The following is a 20667-nucleotide window of genomic DNA, read 5'->3' as shown; positions in this document are numbered from 1 at the left end:
TCAAATATATTGATTTCAATTACAACACAGAATAAAATGTGTACTGTGCTCACTTTATATTTATTTTTGATTGCAAGTATTTGCACTGTAAAAAACCAAAAGAAATCGTATTTTTCAGTTCAGCTATTATATGTACCATAGTGCAATCTCTTTATCATGAAAGTTGAACTTACAAATGTAGAATTATGTAAAAAAAAACCTGTATTCAAAAATAAAATAATGTAAAATTTTAGAGCCTGCAAGTCCACTCAGTCCTACTTCTTGCTCAGCCAATCACTCGGACAAACAAGTTTGTTTACATTTGCAGGAGATAATGCTTCCTGCTTCTTGTTTACGTCATCTGAAAGTGAGACCAGGCAGTCTAATTGCACTGTTGTAGCCGGCATCATGTCAGATGTGCTAAAGATTCATATGTCCCTTCATGCTTCAGTCACCATGCCAGGGGACATGCGTCCATACTGATGACTGATTCTGTTTGATAACGATCCAAATCAGTGCAGATTGAGGCATGTTCATTTTCATTATGAGAGTCAGATGCCATCAGCAGAAGGCTGATTTTCTTTTTTGGAGGTTAGGGTTCTGTAGTTTCTGTATCAGAGTGTTGCTCTTTTAAGACTTCTGAAGGCATGCTCCACACCTTGTCCCTCTCAAATTTTGGAAGGCACTTCAGATTCTTAAACCTTGGATCAAGTGCAGTATCTATCCTTAGAAATCTCACATTGGTATCTTTTTTGTGAAAAAATCAGTTTTGTGAAATCTGCAGTGAAAGTGTTCTTAAAATGAACAACATGTGCTGGGTCATCATCCGAGACTGCTATAACATGAAATATATAACAGAATGCAGGTAAAACAGAGCAGGGGACATACAATTCTCCCCCAAGGAATTCAGTCACAAAGTTAATTAACGCATCATTTTTTTAACAAGCATCATCAGCATGGAAGCATGTCCTCTGGAATGGTGGCCGAAGCATGAAGGGGCATATGCATGTTTAGCATATCTGGCACGTAAATACCTCGCAATACTGGCTACAAACACGTCATGCAAATGCCTATTCTCACTTTCTGGTGACACTGTAAATAAGAAGAGGGCACTATTATCTCCTGCAAATGTAAACAACAACAACAACAAAAATCTACATTTGTAAGTTGCTCTTTCGCGACAAAGATCGCACTACAGTACTTGTATGCGGTGAATTGAAAAATACTATTTCTTTTGCTCTCATTTTTACAGTGCAAATATTTGTAATAAAAATAATATGCATTTTGATTTCAATTATAACACAGAATATATATGAAAATATAGAAAAACATCCAAAAAATTTAATAAATTACAATTTGTATTCTATTGTTTAACAGTATGATTAAAACTGTGATTAATCACGATTAATGTTTTGAGTTAATCGCGTGCGTTAACTGCGATTAATCAACAGCCCTAACTGATATATTTATTTTTAATACACACAGGGACCAATTTTTCCAGGTCTGAACACCTGCAGCTCCCCTTGACTTCAACAATAGCTGGGGCTGCTCAACACCTCTGGAAATCAGGCTAACGCTCCATGTGCATGTGTGTGCTGTTAGATCACGTATTCCCAAAGACCTTTTTATATTTCAGTTAAGGCTGAGCACATACATAAGGATATAAAATATATACATACATACATACATATCTATATCTATCTCACATCCAAGTTGCGATTATCCTCAAACAAGCACTACAAACCCAGGAAATTCAGAGTTGAGATTAAAGCCCAGCACAATCCAAACTTGTCAAGGTATGGAAACGTGCAGCGAGGCCACCTCAATCACCTTAACTCTGCCTTGGAGTGATGCCATGAGTGGAAACAGATTTTAGGGGGAGAAAACCAACAACCCGAATCTGTCTTGAAAAATCAGTTTCCTTTAATCTGGGACCACAGATGCCAAAATGCTTTCATTGCCACCATATAACAGGCGTGGTTAATAACTTTCAGGGCAGGCTGCAGGTCCCCCTTCTTTTTTTCCCTTGTGGAGGGTCGCAACGGGAGATCGTAGCAATGCTTGTGAGAGGTGGGTTATTTTTGATTGCATTGGAAGAGGGACTACAGCAGCAGCCTGTTACAGCACGGTTTATTTAAGAACTGTCAAGAGGAGAAGGATCAGGAACTGCTGTTTAAAGGGCATGTGTATAGGTCTAAATAAATAAATGAAAGAAACAACAGTATCCTCAAGAGATTACACATAACTTCTGCAAGCTGCTAAGTTATCAACCTGAATCTCTCCTCTCTCCTCTAAGTCACAGCCTGTCTTTCCTTCAGCTTATCTGTATGCTCCTGGCCTCTGGTCTGCAATCAGATTTGGGATGGGGTAGGGGAAGGAGACACATACTGAAGTTGGCGCTTCACTGCTCCCTGTGGAAGTCAACGTGCTGGTGGTGATGGACTTCTTGGGCAGCAGGGGACTAGCTTCAGGTTTGGCCTCCATGCTGCTCTTGGAGGAGCTGTCGTTCACTTCATTTTCTTCTACAGGGATCTCCTCGCAGTAGCTGTAAATCCAGAGAGAACACGCCAGTCTTTAACTCTGTATTTCCCTAGCTCTGGCCGGGACTGGAGATGGGAAACGTTGGAATAAGGATGTTCTCATGGTATTTCCAGCCTGAGCGGAAGCAGAAATGACTGGGAACCTTGTGGGAACAGCCTTTTCCCAACATGGTTCCAGCCCCCAACATTTCAGGTGCTTATACAAATTATCAAGAGGTTTTGATATCTTCTGTCAGGATAATGAATTGGCTTGTGTGCAACACCATGCCCTCACCGCAGTGGTTGGCTCCAGACAGTGTAACAGCCTGCTACTTGCTAACAGAGCTACTACTCCTTTAACTCACATAGCAGGGCACTGTGCTTTCAGTGCTCAAGGTCCACTGACACCGGTGATACTGGTACAGGTACAGGTGCATGATAAGCATCTGAAGCATCAGATGCTCAGTCCAGACCTCCAGCGTGATCCCACAATTCCTTGCACGCTGACTTCAATGGTAGTTGGAGGCATGCAAGGGATCGGGGCCCTAATTTCCTGAGGGCATCACCAGCATTCACAATTCTTCATCACAAGCTAGTTTCACTCACTCACCCCATAGTGTTGAAATCATCATCAGGAGGCACGTAGTCTTCATCGTCGCTGGTCAGCCCCAGTTCATTCCCGTAACACTGGTGGACGAAGTGCCAGAGCTCCTTTGGACACAGGGGCTATGGAGGAGCGGGGGAAAGGATAAGACCATGCACCTTCCATCTGAGAATCCCAGGCACTAATTAATTCATCTCGCTTAGCACTTACACAGCACTTCCCACCTTCAATGTGCCACCCTAACAATGACTGACTCATCCTCACCACACCCATGTTTGACTCACCCAAGGTGTCACAGCTGTGAATAGAACCAAGGACACTTATTCCTCTTCTCCAACCATTAGGTAACACTCCCGCCCAGTGAATGCCAGAGCCCAGGAAAAGCCTGGCATAAACATGCTGTGATACAGGTCAGGCCTATGGGGGTCTCAGCCTTAGGGGAACTAGTGGAAGTTTCTGTCCATGCCCTAAGACAGGGAACTGTTGTTGGGTGTTACAGTTTCCTAGAAAGCTGCTGACCTCTCTCTTTCTCTCTATATTTACCGATTTAAAGCCATTTCTTTCATTTTCAGAGGAGGGCTAATATCCTGCCTGGGAGCTGAAGTGAGAGTTCAGTAATCTAGCTCGCAGTGGCCTAGCATCTTCTCTCTCAGGGCCAAAAGCTTGTGACAGTCTGTTCCTGGCAATGAACCTCATGGATGCTGGGAAATTGTTTGCTACAATGAGCCTGCCACAAAGCTCACTGGGTGAGCGGAGACTGTGGGTATACATATTCCCACATAGAGAAATTGCCCTGGATTAGAGACCACCCTGGTATAGTTGCCACACCATTACCATGCAAGCTTTTGCTGTCAGCTCAAGTTCTGTCCTAGACAGCTCTGTGTGACCCCCTTGATTTCCTATACAACAGCCTCATGGCTCTTCAGATGCCTGGGAAGGAGGAGAGGAAGCACCAGGATGAGGATAGCCCTGGAGCAGCTTGGAGAAGGAGACCTGATTACGAATCTCCCTGCATATCCCCAGGGTGCTGTATAAATATCATCAGTCATGGTCGTTCTGCTCCTTTAGGAAGCTCTTCCCTCCTTCATGTGTGTTTTTACTCTCTTGCGCTGCCACCGCTCCTCCCATTTATGTGCCTCCCACTGACGCGATACAAAGGACCTCTGGGTTTTCTGACAAGTTTGTTTGTTGTTTGTTTGTTTTTAAATAGAGGCTGCCCACATTTTCCTGCTACAGGTAAAGCCATTAAACAAAACAAAACAAAACAAAAATATTTTCCCCTGGGGCTTTAAACTGAGAAGACTAGCGTTACTGTGAAGAGATGGACTCGTGGCATTATTGTGAAAACACCATATAGGTCACTAGTTAGAAAGAGAAACAAAATTATCGGGAAGCTCAATCTTCAAAGCCTAGCCCTTTGAGGATCAGCTGATCAGAATGTGACTACATCTTCCAACTATGCAGGGAAGAGGCAGCAGAACTTGTGATGTAGAGGTTTTGGGGGACAATAAAGGGATGGTTTGTTTCCAACAGGAAATAAAATGACAAGCAAGAAGGATTTCTCACTAATTAAAAAAAAAAGAAGAAGAAGAAGAAGAAATCCCGTGAACCTTTCTGGAGTTGGTTGGTTTGCATTTTCCCCAGTTGTTGCTGTCTGTGACAAGGCGGGAAAATCTTAATCAAGGTTACAATGATTTAACCATGTCACGGTAATCGTCCAAATGATGGCAAGGCTCAAATGGGAAACAGATTTACCACAGGGAAATCTAATTCCATTTCATCCTCTGCCCATCTGCAGTCTATTAAATTCATATGCTTTATCAAGGGCACCTGGCTGGATTGCTTTCTTCTTTCTCCCTCCCCCTTCCCAGCCTTGGGCCCTGAATTCGGGGAAAGAGAGCTTAAAGTATTTCCTGTCTTCACCGCTCCAAATCTCAGTTCCTGTTTGTTTCAAGCCTCAAACTAAGGACAGACTTTCTATATGGATTTAAATAAGGCTGTTTCATTCACAATGTTACACTGGTGATACATCTAGGTATCACAGAGAAAAGTTTATCCTGCTACATATTAACAGTGCCTTGTACTGAAATTGTCCTAAATGCTTTAGTCAACATTTCTAGTATGTTGCGAGCTCACACTCTTATGGCACTGCTGAGCACACCTCCATGTGCTGATAGCCCTATCTGTTCCACCCTGGACTCTCACTCTTGTAATGAGGATGGACGTACTGGTACAGGATGGAATCTGCAGGTCAAACCAGATACATTTGGGACTCCAGCTGCTGCAGAATAGGTGGAATACACTGGCACGTTTTGGAACCATACTCTTCCAGTATTACCCTACGCGTCTTGCATCGTCTCCATTGCTCCCACATGCGCTGGGATGTCGTAGACTCATGCTCTGTCTCTGTCCCATCCTTGACTCTCCCTCCTGCACTGTGAGCCTGTTAAGCCCTTTGCCTACGTGGTCAGAGATTTCTGCGACACCCTGGGACTATTTTTGTGTGTGGGGGGGGGGGGCGGGGAGTTCATTTTAAATGACGGCCTTATGAAAACTATTGCTGGACCACACATGTATTCATACTGCAGCAGTGGCAAAAGAGGTGGGACACATTTTCAACAGAGGAGCTTTAATTTGTATGCCGATATGCCTCTGCACAGAAGTAATTCTGTGAGTAACGGGGTAATTGCACTTGCTTGCACCTGATTTGCTTGCACAGATGTGCATTTACTGTACCTACAGGTTCATGTATATGATTAGCCACAAGCATTGCGGATTGCTACATGGCAATGATCTGAGGCAGCACACATCCAGCTAGCAGACTGCCCCAGCCAGGGAGCAGGGAGCACTGCTACATGCACGCAGGAAAGTTTCTGTACCTTTTCGAGGAGAGCATTCTGCCAGAGTCTGAACATCATCATGTACGTCCTATCTCGGGCGCCGAAGGAAGTGAAAAAGTGCTGATAGGGCAGAGACAGAGAGAAAAAATGAGTGCCAGCAAAAGACAGAGGAACCTGATCTCAGCCTTAATGAGCAGAACACATGGAGAATCCATGAGCTTATTGAAACAACTGTTCAACTACTGAGCAAAGGGGGGATCTGCGCGTCACTTACCCAAGGCAGCATGTTTGAGGACTTGATAAGTAGCCATTAACTTAGTAACCTACACTGTGAGTCAAGAATTCATGTGCAGGGGGTTGTATCACCAGTGCCTTGGGTGAGAACGTCTACCTGCTCCACAGGCTGTGTGCAATATCCCTGCTTTAAACCCAACCCCACGCTGGGCTCCGCTGATTATCTGCACATCACCCCTCTCCCCGAGGCACCAAACAAATGCAGTTTCATATTTGAAATCCACATGGGGATTTGTTTTACATCCCTATATCCCTCTTCCCCAACACCACACCTCAACACTTTACATTTATTTATTTGTAGCTGAGGATCACAAATTGCTTTCAATTATGTCCCTCAGGTAAATATTAATATCCCCATTTTAGAGATGGGAAATCTGAGGCTCAGAGAGGGAAAGTGATTTGGCCAAGTGGCAGGGATTAGAACCCAGGAGCCATGATTTCCCTTCCCTAATGCCATCCTTGCATAACCCTTTCCTCACACAACAATCCATTCGCTGTCCCTAGATCAGCCAGCCTTATCTCAGGGTCTGGATGCTGTCCCTACATTACCCTCATGTCCCCAAAGCTCCACTTAGAGGTGTTCTCTGTGAACGTTGCATCTACCCAATGCCAACATCAGCGCTGACCCTACATTAGGTCTTTATACTACCCCAGCACCAGACTAGCTCAACACTCACCTTGTGCAGATAGGCCAGGAGTGGAGGGTTCTGGGACGTACCTTTTCAGTGTCAGTGCAAACTTGGATGGCGTTAGGAATGAGCCGTGCAGTTTTTTCCTTGGTCATGGAGCAGATATCCTTCAAACGGACTGTCAGCTATGGTCCGGGCCATGGCACAAGGGAAAAGGGATGAGAGAGAGAGAAAGGGGATAAAGAGGTGAGTTAACGAAGAAGTCACGGCATGCCCAGAATGCTTTTGAGATGGGCAAGAAAGTGCTGATGCCCCTGGAAAGCACAAGCCTGATGGAGAAGTAAGAGGGTCTTTACCAGTGTTTCCCAGCGGAAGATGTTGCTGTAGAAGCAGATCCAGTTTTCAGAGAGGTAGAGGCGGCCTTGCAGGAGAATGTCTCTTTGAAGCGCACAAGAGTAATCTGTGGGTAGACACCAGAAGATAAGCAGGGAGCAGGACCACTGGCATATTGCTTGGGCTGGCAGGACAGACAGAATCACAACTATGCCAAAACAAGTCCCAGAGCTGAGGCAGGAAAAATGACTGTATTTTCCTTTCCACTGTTCAGTGTCATTATTCCTACCTCTGCCCGGCTGAACCATCCCGAGCAGCTCTTCTCCCTCCTTAGAGTTTGCACCTTTCAGATAATAATAGGTGGTTCTCAGATCATCACTCACACACAGTACAAGTGAATGGATGCAGTGCGATGGGTAGCAGTTAAACCACTGCAGCACGGTGGCTTAATTGGGGGTGGGAGAAATGGGCACCATCATGTGAAGGGGGAACGCAGAGCAGGTGTGAAGAAGGGGCCTCACTAGAGAAGGTGGAGCAGAGTGACCGCTAAGATGTGTAACCCAAAATAAACAAGAAAAAGGCCCAGGCAGCAACTCTGGACCTCTCTCCTGACACACGTACGTGGAGCTGGATGGGAACTTGGCACAGCTGGGCCTCTTCAGTGGCTTAAATTTTACCCATCTGTGATGCGGCCTTTGCTCTAACCCTCCTTTCCCCCACCCCTCCACACGCTACTCCTTGCCTGCTTATACTCAGCCCTTTCTTCTCCCCTTCCCTCAGATAACTCTCCCCTCCATCGGACAAGGATTGTTGTGGTAAGTAACATGAGTTAACAGCTGCAAACCAGCTCTCAGCTAACCCCTCGCCTGACTCACCAAGTGGGAAGGGGACTTTTCTCCAGGATCTCGAAGACATTAGGAGCCAGATCCTCAGCCGGAGCCAATCAGTGTTGCTCTAGTGACGCCAGCAGAAAAAGGGCCATTTGCACCAGCTGAGGATCGGGCCCTACATATACAGGAGGCAGGCAACAGGCTTGTTCACTGCGGTATGTCTACACTTACAGCTGAGTGCAGGGTACAGACACTGCACATCCCACTAGTATGGGTGTGAACAGCTGTGCGGAGGGTGAGGCACTGCTTAGGTGGGTAGAGTACAGGGGAGTCGGCCTCACCCCTGCCAGAGCCTTTCACTGTGGCATGGAGCTACACGGGGCAGCGGGGATGCAGCCGGCCTTTCACTGCAGTGTGGCGCTAACCACACCCTACACACCACTGCAAGCGTAGAGAAGGCCTCAGGGTGATATCTTTCTAGAGGAAACGGACACATGCACCTGCCCCTGAGCTTCCTACCGAAATGTCTGCCTACAGCCCAGCAGGGCACAGTGCAGAAGGGCTGGGAGGAGCCCAGCCAGTCTTACCGACTATGAGGCGCTCGGTGTCGGGAAGCTGTTTGAAGAGTTTCCTGAAGTCTTCGTTACGCTGTTTATACGTTGGACTCAACACCTGCAAATAACGGAGTGACCATGAAAGAGGGACTGGGAGTGGAGGGGAGAGAAAGACAAGGACATCAGGGCATGGTAGTGCAGGGAGGAGATTCGATGAATTTACAAAGCAGGAGACCTGGAGGTGTTATCCCAGTGACACATTGAGGAGAAGATTGCGGGCTTAGTTTAGTAAGTGTGCAGAAGGCAGGAATAAAGGAGGAAGAGACCCTGACTTGTCAGAGAAGTGGGAGCAGCAAACAGAAGGGCTATGCCACTGCCTGCTCGGTGGCAGTGTGGAATAGAACAGCAGTGATAGCTGCAGGGAAGCAATCATGGACTGCAGACTTTCCCAGCAGCAGGTGCTAGAGGAGCTCTGCAGGCGGTGGATCCCACTAGCTATTCCAGAAGGTAGCAATGCAGGGAATGGTACAGGAACCCCAGAGTCAGGTGCTTCCCCTGCAGGGAATGAGGCAGAAACACCGGCAGTGGGAGCTCATGGATACTGAAGTCTGGAGCCATCCCAGCGGGAGCTGCCAGTTTGAAGGCTGAACCGCAGCACACCCATGGCTGCCGACAGGTGTGGTGCCTGCACTCTGTGGGAGACAGGAGAGGCTGCGGGCTGCAAGTGGGGACTGTACACTGGCCCAAATGAAGACAATCAATGGCAGTTTTGCCATTGGCCTCAGCGAGACCCAGGAGCTGGCTCATCTCTCATGTCTTCTAAACTTTAGAATGAATCCATCTCTGGAGCGGTAATCTTGGCCAAATGCAGCCTCCCCCACACCACACAATGCTGACTTCTGAGAACGGCTAAACTTCCCCTGCCAGTAGAGCCTGTAGAGAGCTATGAATGGAGGCAGGTAGAAATGCCAATGTAGCACATCTCTCCTCTAAGCGAGAATGCTCCCTTTTCCTTCTCCTGGAGCACAGCCCCATCTGTCTAATCCCTTTCCACCCCTGTTCTAGCTGGGCAACACTTTCCATAAATCACAAAGGCAGGTGAATGAAGGCAGAGCACAGGGAAGTCAGAAGCCACCTTCTGCTAGAGGAAAGGGAGGGAGAGGGAGCCAGGGAGATTACTTGCCATGTGTATTACAAAAGTCTTAGCACAGGAAGCAGTGAAGAAAAGAAATCATGCAGAAATCAGCCTCTCTTGTTCCCCTGAGAACGGTCTCACTAAGAATTTAGCAGCACCCCCTTTGCTTGATTAATAAGCCATTAATAGCTCTTCACTTCATCTAGCCCCTTCAGAGACAGTCTGAGGACCCAAAGATAGGTACTTTATTACAATGTCCCAGTCCTACACTGGACACAGAAACTGGCAGGTGTGCGGACTGGGAATTTACTCGCCAATATGCCAGTCTGAGCATCCAAACGTGGGCTCAGGGCTAGAGGTGGGCCCAGCGGAGGCGTTCCGGCCTGGACTCAAATGTCTCCCAAGCTCACGGTGGGGTGAGCTAGGAGAAGGGGTGCAATCAGAACTGAGGTTTTGGTTCAGCCCATTGGACAAATTGAGTTGAGCAGTAAACTCTGGATCTGGATCAGAACCTTCCCCTGCAATCAGGGACGTTCCGATTCACGGTTTTGGCTCGGGACTCTGCGTGAAGGCTCCCATATTTAAAAACGGGACTCTCCAGAGTCTTCTGTTTGGCAGTGGGATCTAAGTGACAAAGAGAGGTGGTACCAGAACTTCTGTGACACTGATAAACGAAGACACTCACGGCTGGAATTTCTTCTGATCCTGGGCTGTCATATTCTTGGGGTGAGCTCTTCAGCCTCCGCAGGTACCACAGCAACTCCTCATTCTCTTGACCCAGCATGGAACCCCAGAGCGCGCCACACTCCAACAAGCAATCCATGACACCCCCTCGATACCTTCGACCTCTCCGCCACCCTCCCCTTCTCCAGCTCACACTGCCACTTGCACTGGTTCAGAGTCAAAGCCAATGAAGACACAACAGCAGCAGCAGCCTGCTTCTCTCCTCCTCACATTCAGCTCTTCCGCCCCAGCAGTCTCTGCAGCTCCAGAGAAGAATCGCTCTCCAAGAGACTTTGAAAAAGTGGCTCATAAGGGGAACTCATCGGTCAGCACGACTTGTGCTCTTGTGGCTTCTCTCTCGCTGGTCCCCACTCGGAGTATCCCTTAAAGGAGCACTGCAAAAGTGCCTTCAGCTGGAAGAGTCCAAGCAGGGCTGTAAGGGGGCAGCAGTGCCTTACAGACACGGTCCCAATTTCCACGGCTGCTCAGGACAAGCAGTCACTTACATAGTCCAGCTCTCCAGGACCCCACAGTGTTAGCAGTAAATCACAGAGCTAGTCTCAATTTCTGAGGCTGCTCAGGACGCTGGTATGCAGCTCACCAATGCAGCCTGCTGATCGGAGAAGCAGTAACTTACTTCTCCAGTGCCTGCCTCAGGTTCTGCTCTCCCATCTGCTCTGAAAGGCAGCTTTGGTCTTTGTTATTTTTTCTCATGGACGGCGCGGGTGGGGAGATACTGAAATGACTTGCACATGCTTTAAGTTACTGGATCTGGGTAACTCTTGTCAGCCAATGCCCTGCAGTAACCCAGGCTCAGCCCTGCCTCCAACAGATGTTTCCTGTAATGGAAAGTTGTTGGACAGAGCTTGTGTTTAGGGGGAGGGGAAGGGAGAAGGAGAGCACAGCTATCATGAAATCAGCAACATGAGGGGAGACTGGACTGGTCTGGGAGCTTTGTTACCCCAAGATGCCTTTGAAAAACTGGAGCTCCTCCTTTTATTCAGTAACCTGGTCCACGTTTGCAAGGTAGGGTGAGGATTGCCTTCAAGCTCCGGCTGCTGGACTCTGAGGGTTTCAGGGGAGATCGGTTTAACCTTCTTCTGCAATCCACAGTGACTGCCCCCCTCACTACCCCTATCCCCCTTAAAGTGCAGAAATGCTCAAAGGAGGAAATGCACAGGAAGGCTTCGGTAATATGGCACAGCTCCTGTTCAGAATGCAGGGTCACTGATGATGCTGATTCTGTGGGAGCTGGGCCACAGTGTATCCAGTAAAAGACTCAAAGAACTGGGTACAAGTACATCCAGAAAATCTCAGCTCTGGCAAAGCCAGAGGAACCAGAATGGGGCTTAATCCCAGGCACAGGGACTGTGACACACTGATGCAAAAGAGAGATTCCTGAGGAGGCAGGCAAGCAGCTTTCATTTGGTTCAGTAATCTCTCTCACCCCAGACACTCAAAAGTGGAATTGCTGAAGCTAGACTGGACACAGATGTATCTCTCTCAGCACAGCCAGGAAGGAAGCAATATACCCCATCTGCCAACAACAACGGAGGGGTCCCGTCTACAAACCAACACTACTATTTTCATCAGTGACAGCTGCAAACAATGCAATCACTTTGCTCTGTGATGGGGGTCTACTGCTGCAGACAACTGCAATGTAAGGGCTTTGGTTGCTGTAATGAATGGAGCTGGTTGAGAAACTACTTCCAAAACCACCTGGAACGGCGTCAACTGATGTTTCTCTTCTCTTTGCACATCCACCCACCTCCTCTGCAAAGCAGGAGCAGCACATAGTGATAGCAAGAGCCAGGCAGAGGTGGTCATGCTAAACATTAACTCTACCACAAACACAGGGAGCTGGGACAGAATGACACCATAGGGGTGGTGGTGGGGGCAAGGACAGACGAGATGTTGGGGAAGGGGGTGGATTTCACCTGGAGAAACCTCCCTGGCTTTGGCTGTTCAAACACAGACACAAATCCTCTGGCAGGAAATCCAAAGCAATCGATGCGGGAGGGAGAGGACAGGGAGGCTTGGCAAGGGATGGTCTGGGTTGTACTGCATAGAAAACTGAAGAAGAACGTAAGAGACATTGAGAGGGAGTGGAGACAAAGGATGGACTTGGTCCTAGGTGTTTCGCGAAGGATGTGCACAGGTTTTGGGGTTGAAATGGACACCTATGACAAAAGTGGGCCAAATTCTCTGCTGGCACAAGAGGGCAAAACCGTTGTTGCCCCCATTAACATCAGCAAGGAACTTGGCCACATATTCTGCAAAATGTGTTCCAATGTCTTTGATTTGCCGGTGTTCGCAGCCTCTTTTGCGCTTTCCCCAAATATTCTAACCGAAGGAGTCTCCCGCCAGGAGCGTACAGCCATTTTAAAAGAGAATGGCAGGAACGCTGAGCAATTTTCAAGTAATTATTGGGGAATTTTGGTGGCAAGTAAATTTTGAATTCCCAATCCCTAGACTAGGAAATGCCTGATTTCTAAGCCAGGTTAACAAAAGGAGTGCTTTGCTGGTATGGCTATACCAGTATATTACACCAGCAAAGCGATCCTAGTGTGGACACAGTTTATATGGGTAAAACTGGGCTTTTGCCAGTATAGCTTATTTCTACTCCCCCCCGAGCAAAACAAACTATCAGCAGAAGCATAGTTTTGCTGCTATAATTGTGTCTATGTTAGGGGCTTTGGCCTGCACAGCTACACTGGTCAGAGATCACACTTCTTCACACCCAAGTAACATAGGTGTGCCAGCAAACACTTGTAGAGTAGACCTGGCCTTCGTGCTAAGATCCTCCAATCAGAGAACAGACCATATCACAATGACATACACGCCCAATCAAAACTAATCGATACAGGTCAAAGTTTGAATACTGAAAACGTGTAACGAACAGCTGGTGAACTAGATAGAGACCAAGAATTATTTGCAGAAATTACCCCGTGAATCATTTAAAACAATGGCAACATTTGAGAAAAATCTCAGGCTGGCTGCAGTCAATTCACAAGCAAAAGAGAACTGGTGTTTACCAAACAAACTGCTTACTCATCTCTATTACTGGGGCTTTGTGCAGTGCATCCCTCCATATTGTGTCATTGTCTGATTCTGAGTCAGTAGCTCAGGCTGACGCGATGCTGAAGCTGTTTCGGCCATCACTTTCTTTTCTCCCAAAGTTATACACAGCTTATCTCCCTCGGGTTTTTTGTGGGGTGGGGATCTTTTACTCTGAGAGCTTGAATCTCTCTCTTGTATAGTACCTCTTGGTATTTAGGACAGCAGAGTACTGTTAAAAAAAAAGTGTCTCTGTCTCAATCTCTGCTCCATTTAACTGCTTTCATTATCATTCTTTTTCATCTTTCCAATGGGCCTTATGCCTCTCCTACTTTTTATTCTCAGTTTGAGTATACCATGGCTCTGATTCTCCACTATCTTGCATCTTGTGCCATCATTCACCCCTGCGCAAAGGGAGTGTATAAAACTACCATTCTATTTGGGGTGTGTGTGTGTATAAAACTACCATTCTATTTGGGGTGTGTGTGTGTGTGTGTGTGTGTGTGTGTGTGTCGGGGTGGGGGGTTTCCACATATTTTGCTTAGGTGCAAACGGGAATGCATCGTGCCTGGTATTGGCAAATCAGGCCCTGATGCTGGAGCTGATATGAATTTGCATGCTTTATTGCATACTGTATGACTATGAGGCATATGCCACAGCAAAGCTACTGTAGATGAAACTATAGCACTTGACTGCATGTTGTATTTCAATCAGTCCTTCCAAGCAAGCAGAATACTGCCTTTGTCAGAGTTTAGTTTTCCATCTTGAACGTATTTGTAATTTGACCAGGGTCTGGATGATGATTTTGTAGAGACTGAGAGAAAAGTACGCGCTTATCACAATCCCATCTCTGGTTTTCTGGTACTTTGTGATTACAGGGTAGCACATGCTGCTTTGAGTGGGATGATACTAGAAGCTGAATGTTCAATTCCGTGTGTGGATCAGCAGACGTAACAGCCCTAGCTCTCCTCTGGCGCCATTGTTAGGAAAGTTCCTTTGTCTGTGCGTGCAGTGTTTGTATGGACAACTGCAAACAATGCAGAGTTTCTGGTGGTGCTTCGTCCCACTCATAGTCTGCGGTTAGAGCTGCGCACCAGACTTTGCTCTCAAAGAGAAATGGATTGAATTGTGCTGCTGCGCTGTCAGAGGCTTTCAGCAGATGTCTTACAGGAAGTTTAAATGTTTCTAGAGGCATTTCAATGATGTAGGCAGAAAGGGGTGAATTCTTGTAAATGATTTTTGGAACCAGGGCGGAACTCCCTGATGCCCTTACCATGAAGCCAATGTGCATAGAGAGTTTATGGAGAGCTATAGGGAAAAGAAGACGTGGAGGGACTGAGGGAGAGAAACACAGAAGGAGAATATTCAATGCAAACACACACCAGAAGAGAGAGAAAGCAAGTTGCAGGGGGTGAACTCTACAGGGAGATATGAGAGTGGGAGTAGGGCTGGCCCAGGGAGCTGATTAGTCAACAGAAAGCCCCTTGGATGGACCTGGGTCTTGCAGGTCCCTGGAGCCAGCTCTGTTTGCTCTAACTCTTCAAGGACATCTCTTTACTCTCGCTAATCCTTTCTCACCAGTGACTGGGGAAGATTATTTGCCAGTGCCGCTCCCGGGCTGTTTGGCCTTTATCTGCACAGAGATCGCAGGAGATGATTTACAGAAGCAGCACTTGCTACATACAGCAGCTGGAAATGCTGGAGAAGCCCGACACTCTGGCACCAGACAGCAAAGAACCCTGAGGTCATGCCCCTATTTAGGGACAGTCAAGAGAGGAGGGCCACCAAAGTGATTTATAGTGGAGCAAGCAGAAGATAAGAATGGAAGGCTGGGCTGTCTACATGTCTCCAAGGGGAATCCCATAGAGTACTCCTTGGCACTGACCTTGGATGTGGAAAATGAGGAATATAAACTGAATCCTCCATGCTCTGACAGGGAACAGGGCCTATTGCCCCAAGTGGGGAAAAAGAAAGAAAGAAAGAAAGAAAGAAAGGAAGGAAGGAAGGAAGGAGGTTTTTGGCAGTGAAATGTTTCCAGAATACACATACGGAAGTTTCAAAACATTTACTGGGTGGGGGGATTCCTGCTAGTGGCTAAGAGAGTTCCTGCTTCCCGCACGGCTAGCTCTGTGCCAGAGATGAGCCTAAGCCCAAACTGTGGATATGAAAAATCACAAACTTTGGGGAAGATTGGATTGGTTCTGCAACCTGATTTCATGGCTTGGGCCCTCTCTCTAGAACGGGCTGGACCAGAACCCCAGATATAAGCACTCCAAATCCTGGAAAAGCTTGACTCTGGATTTGAAATTTGTTCATGCCCATTTTTACTCTTGTAGATGTTAGCACCATGGCTTTCCCTTTCACCTCCACGATTTCCCTGCACTGGGCCTTACACTATTCCATACTTCCCTAATCTCAGCTCCTTTACTAAGCCTCAGAGACCCTCTCCTAGTGTTGCCCACTCTCACCATTTTATTGCAAGTCTCACAATATTTGGTATTTCTCTCACAGATCCAATGTTATTACATGACAATCACAGCTCTCATTTTAAAATAAATTAAGATTCTTGTCCTCGAGGCTGTGGGGAAAAGCTTGAAAACATGATCCCTGATGTCTCCAAAACCAGGAGGCAACGAAAAAGAACTCAACATTTATTATAGTTAAAATCCCATGATCTCTTTGCCAAGCTCATGATTTTGGGAGCCTGACTCGTGGTTTCTTCCCAGTGCTAAGAAATAGCTGTTCCACAGGCGGGATGGTCTCTTGACACCCCATGCACAGCTAGCTGCATTCTCCAGGAGAAGGGGATTGGAAGAATCATTCCACACAGCACAATGGCTCTACCAAACACACCCTATTTTAAAAACAGCAGTGAAGCGATTTCATACATCTACCACAATGCCCATAACACAGCCCTCTTCCCCTGTACGTAATAGCAGCATGAGTTGATAAGCTATTAGGTTCCACTGCTGGTAAACTCACACAAGTGAGCAGTTTCGACCCATAACCACAAGTGCCAACTTTTGTTGGCGCCGGTGCGTGCTCGCGAGCCCTCCCCACCCCACCCCGACTCCGCCCTCTCTCTCCCCCTATTGGATCCCTCCCCAAATCCCTGCCCTGGCCCCACCTCTTCTGCAAGTGCGCTGCGTTCCTCCTCCTCCTCCCCCGCCCTCCCACTGCTTTCGCGTGAAACAGCTGTTTTGCGGCGCAAGCACTGGGAGGGAGGGGGGAGAAGCAGGACACGGCGGCCCGCTCAGGGGAGGAGGTGGAGGTGAAGTGGAGGCAGAGGTGAGCTGGGGGTGGGGGCACGCCAGGGAACTGCCGGTGGGAGCTCCGCCTATGCCCATAACCAAATATCAGGGATGTGTGGGGTTGTTCTAAGGAGGGGAAGTGAGGGACAGAATTGTATCCATTTGCCTGTACATGAGGTTCCTTCTAAGCTGCCAACATAGCCCCAAAGTTTGACTGCCCCTTTTTGGAGTAGGGCCCCAGCAGCCCATCTGGGGAGCTACTGCTCTGTTTTCCCCAAAGCTGGTTGCTGGATGCACCATTGCCCAGATGCTCCAGGGAGGGTTGTGTGACAATACTGAGGCCAGCTATAGCAAGGCGGGATTTTATTAGTGATATTTCTACACTGGCAGAGAGTATTTTTGCCAGTATATCTTATCACTCAGGAATCTGATACAAGCTATTCTAGCAAAAACACTTTTTTGCCAGTCTAAACTGCATTTACATTATGTGGGTTCGTAGCTAGAGCTATGCTGGCAAACCTTTTCTAGGACGAAGCAGGCCTGAGAAAAGCTCCATCACCTTAGAGTCATTGGACAGGAGGAGATGACCCCTTCTCTTACAACAAGAGACCTGTGCTAATGCAGACAGACAACTCTCTTAGTAAACAGAGCTATGTGGCGACTCACTGCTGATCTCAGTCACTGAACACCCACACCTCCCTGTCTCAAAACTGATGAGCAGACACAGAGCACTTAAGCCCAGAAGAGGGACACTCTCAGGGAAGCCTGAGGGCTAAACGTTGACTGCAGAGGTCTGCAGGTGCTTAGTAATGGACTTCTAATCAATCAGTCCTGACAAGCCAGGACCCAAGTCTGCTGCTCCTCACTGATGGCTCTGGAAATGCCTTTGGCAGCTTTTCCTTTTCACTGCTGTTGAACTCAACCAGCCAGCCAATAAATCCATGCTCCTCAACCTAGGAGATATGAGCACAGGTGCAGGGCTGCATGTGTTCACTCTGGATCAGAAATGGGACGATATGATTCAGCTGCAGCCCACATTCTCACAGCAGGTGTGCGATGCAGCTTCCTAAAGCTGGGAGCTCTCTGGAACAGAGCACTGGCCCCGTGAGCTCAGACTCGGTCAGGAGATCTGTTAGCCCCTTTATGACCAGGGTTGCTGGAAGCTGTAGTCTCCAGACAGAGCAGTTGACTAAGTGTCACAAGACTGCCTACTGGATATTATATAGAGGATTGCTGGTGGCTCAGCCCTGGGGAGATGAGAGCTGAGAGAACGCTCTCCATGGGTACCAGGCAGGAGGCATATGAGATATCTAAGAAAAGTCACCAAAGGAGAACGACATGTCCTCTCCCCTGCCCTGCTTGCTGAAAGCTGGAAGGGCCTCTGTTGGCTATTGAGAGTTCTCTGTGGAAATCTCCTTAAGGTACTTAGCTGGCCCGGAGGAAAGGGACCTGAATTGGTACTGTATTTTAACTCTCAGACTGGGCACCTGCCCATCAGCCTACACCACTGACCACAGGGCACAGAAGGAGAAGGGCTAAGACAGATGGAAAGTCTCTTACCACTGGGGAAGAAGGGCCTATTCTTCCATTGGTTCTGTACTTTGAACTTCACAAACTATAAACTCTCCGCCCACCCCAGTTGATATGATCCTTATGCAAATCTCACATGCATCTCTTGGAAAGCATTGGTGGCACCAGAGAACACACCAGGAGGCAGAGGAAGGGTGAGTTCTAAAGTAAATTTTCACAGCTGGAGGCTGCTATCGTCTTGGAAGAAGAAAAGAGAAAATGGAACATGGGAGGGAGCAACCTCTACCGGAGAAGCAGGGACAGGTCAAAGTGGTGTTAAGGAGAGGGGAGATAACATAGCAGGCCAGACAGAAACAAGAAAACCAGTTGAAAGCAGCAGGAATAGGGCTGGTGCCTCCACAGCCAAGGCCAGTGTATTAATACAAAGCTTACGGGCAGGAGTGCTTCAGAGAAGAGCTGACTCCTAGGGTGCACAAGGCTCCACAAGTGAGGGTGAGAGTGAGTTTGCGTGCAGTGCAGCTGTACCTGTGTTTCATGTGTGCAGGTTTAAAGATGCCCTAGAACTGACTAAACTGCAAGACGACACCAAAGGTGGGTTCTCTAGATGCTCCCTGGAGGTGAACTCTTATTTATGGATCTGTCCCTGGAGGTGAGGGGAAGGGAAAGCGTCTGGTTGTCCCCAGTGCCGGAGATCCTGGCAAGATGTGTGGGAGGGGCTGGCCCAACACAGTGCAAAGCAATAGCAAATTACTGACAACTGTAACGCTATCACTAGCATTGATTCCCTTCCTGGAGCTCAGGTGGCTCATCCCCATTTCGACATTGCTGCTTTCATCTGGCCACAATGGTTTTGTGGACTAGAACAAAAAAATAAAAGAAAAAAAACCACGCAGAACGCAGCCAGTGCTTACTCTCCGGATGTGCTGTCTCTCATGCTGAAAATACATGGAGGAAAAACAAGAGAACAAAAAGATAAGATAGAGTGGACACAAAACCACAAGAGAACCACAGAAGCAGATCACACCAAAGCATCATGCAGCAGGGGATGGCTCTCAGCAGTCACAGAAACAAGCAGTTCTTGTATAAAACACAATGCCACCTTCAGCTATGGTTACTGACTTCTTTACATGCTTCTTTATGCCACTTCTTCACGCTCCTTCTGCCTGAGCTCTGTGTTTCTGAACACCCGCACCTTTCTGTTCATGTCAGTCTGCTCTCCATACTTCTGATCACCTCTCCACCTTTTCTTACTGTCTGCAATCCATGTTTACTCCAACCCAATTTGTCTCTCTCCACACTTCTGATCACTTGCCAACACCATCTGTCTACACTGCTTCCATCTGCCTCCAAAGGCAGATGTTCTCCTGTCCTTGCTTCTGTCCCTCTCCTTGCCTGTCTGTGCATACTGGATCCACACTAGCTCCCACTGCAGTCAGAGAGTTTGGTCACTGACTTCAATAGGAGAAGGTCTATTGTTTTCTGCCATGTTGTCATCTTCAACCCTGCCTATCCTTATTAAACACTTTCTCCGACTAACAAGGTCTCTTTGTCTACACTCCACCTCTCACGAGGAAAATTCCTGTTTCAAATCAAAACTCATTTCAGAACTGAACTAGTCAGCAAAGCGATTTGATTTTAGAGATATGGAGGATTTAAAAATAAATAAATAATGGTGACAACAGGAAGTGGTGGCCAGGCAGACGTTCAAAGTGAGTGAGTGAGTGAAGGAAGGAAGGAAAGAAAGTGCCTGGAAAAGTTTGGTGTCTTTTTAGCTGTGCAATGAGAGAAAAGTCCTGTCTCAGCCTCTCAGCCTCCCAGAGGAGATAGGCAGTACATACTGGAGGGTGGGAGCTGTGGATGAAGGATACTTTGGTGCAACATGATAAAACATCTCCTCTTTGTGATTTCCATGATTCAGTGCTCACAAAAAATGCAAGTGCTGTACGACTGTGATGTGTACACAGCTCAACAGATCGTGGAATCAGTCAGACATAGGATCAATTTCTAGGGTATCTCCTTGCTATAACCTCTCTGGGGTCTAGGCTCCCAGGTTAAGAGTGATCTAATGCTTTGCTTTCTCCAGTAGTCAGGTTCTCATGTGTGTTGGCTCCAAATTCATCTTACTCTAGAGTAGGTGATCATGGACATTAGAGGTCTGTATCAGAGCCTCACAGATTGGCTGGAGGGATCCCAGAATTCCCCTAGCACCCAGCAGAGGTAGGTACAGAATTAGGCCAGAGGATAAGAAGACTTTTGAGATACCTTGGGAGAGGAGAGGGAAGGAGAAATGAGAAATCCTGGTATGTTCACTCACCTCTAGATATTTTTGGCTTTACTCTCAGGTTTGTTTTTTGTTTGTTTGTTTGTTTTTAAATTTTACTCTGCCTTG

General features: G+C 47.4%; 1 protein-coding gene across 1 annotated transcript in view; it reads right to left on the bottom strand.

The window, feature by feature from the left end:
* GRAMD1B (GRAM domain containing 1B) overlaps positions 1-20667 on the bottom strand; it is a 273379-nt gene that overhangs the window by 13487 nt on the left and 239225 nt on the right. The window contains exons 9-14 of the mRNA XM_044996788.1: positions 8616-8700; positions 7222-7325; positions 6955-7050; positions 5982-6062; positions 3109-3224; positions 2368-2524 (exon numbers count right to left, since the gene is read on the bottom strand). Of these exons, the coding sequence (XP_044852723.1) occupies positions 2368-2524; positions 3109-3224; positions 5982-6062; positions 6955-7050; positions 7222-7325; positions 8616-8700 (639 nt within the window). The remainder of the gene's footprint in view (positions 1-2367; positions 2525-3108; positions 3225-5981; positions 6063-6954; positions 7051-7221; positions 7326-8615; positions 8701-20667) is intronic.

Source organism: Mauremys mutica, chromosome 22 (assembly GCF_020497125.1).
Source record: "Mauremys mutica isolate MM-2020 ecotype Southern chromosome 22, ASM2049712v1, whole genome shotgun sequence".
Taxonomy (NCBI): domain Eukaryota; kingdom Metazoa; phylum Chordata; order Testudines; family Geoemydidae; genus Mauremys; species Mauremys mutica.
Note: the sequence above shows the minus strand (reverse complement) of the source record. Positions and strands in the feature narration are given on the sequence as shown.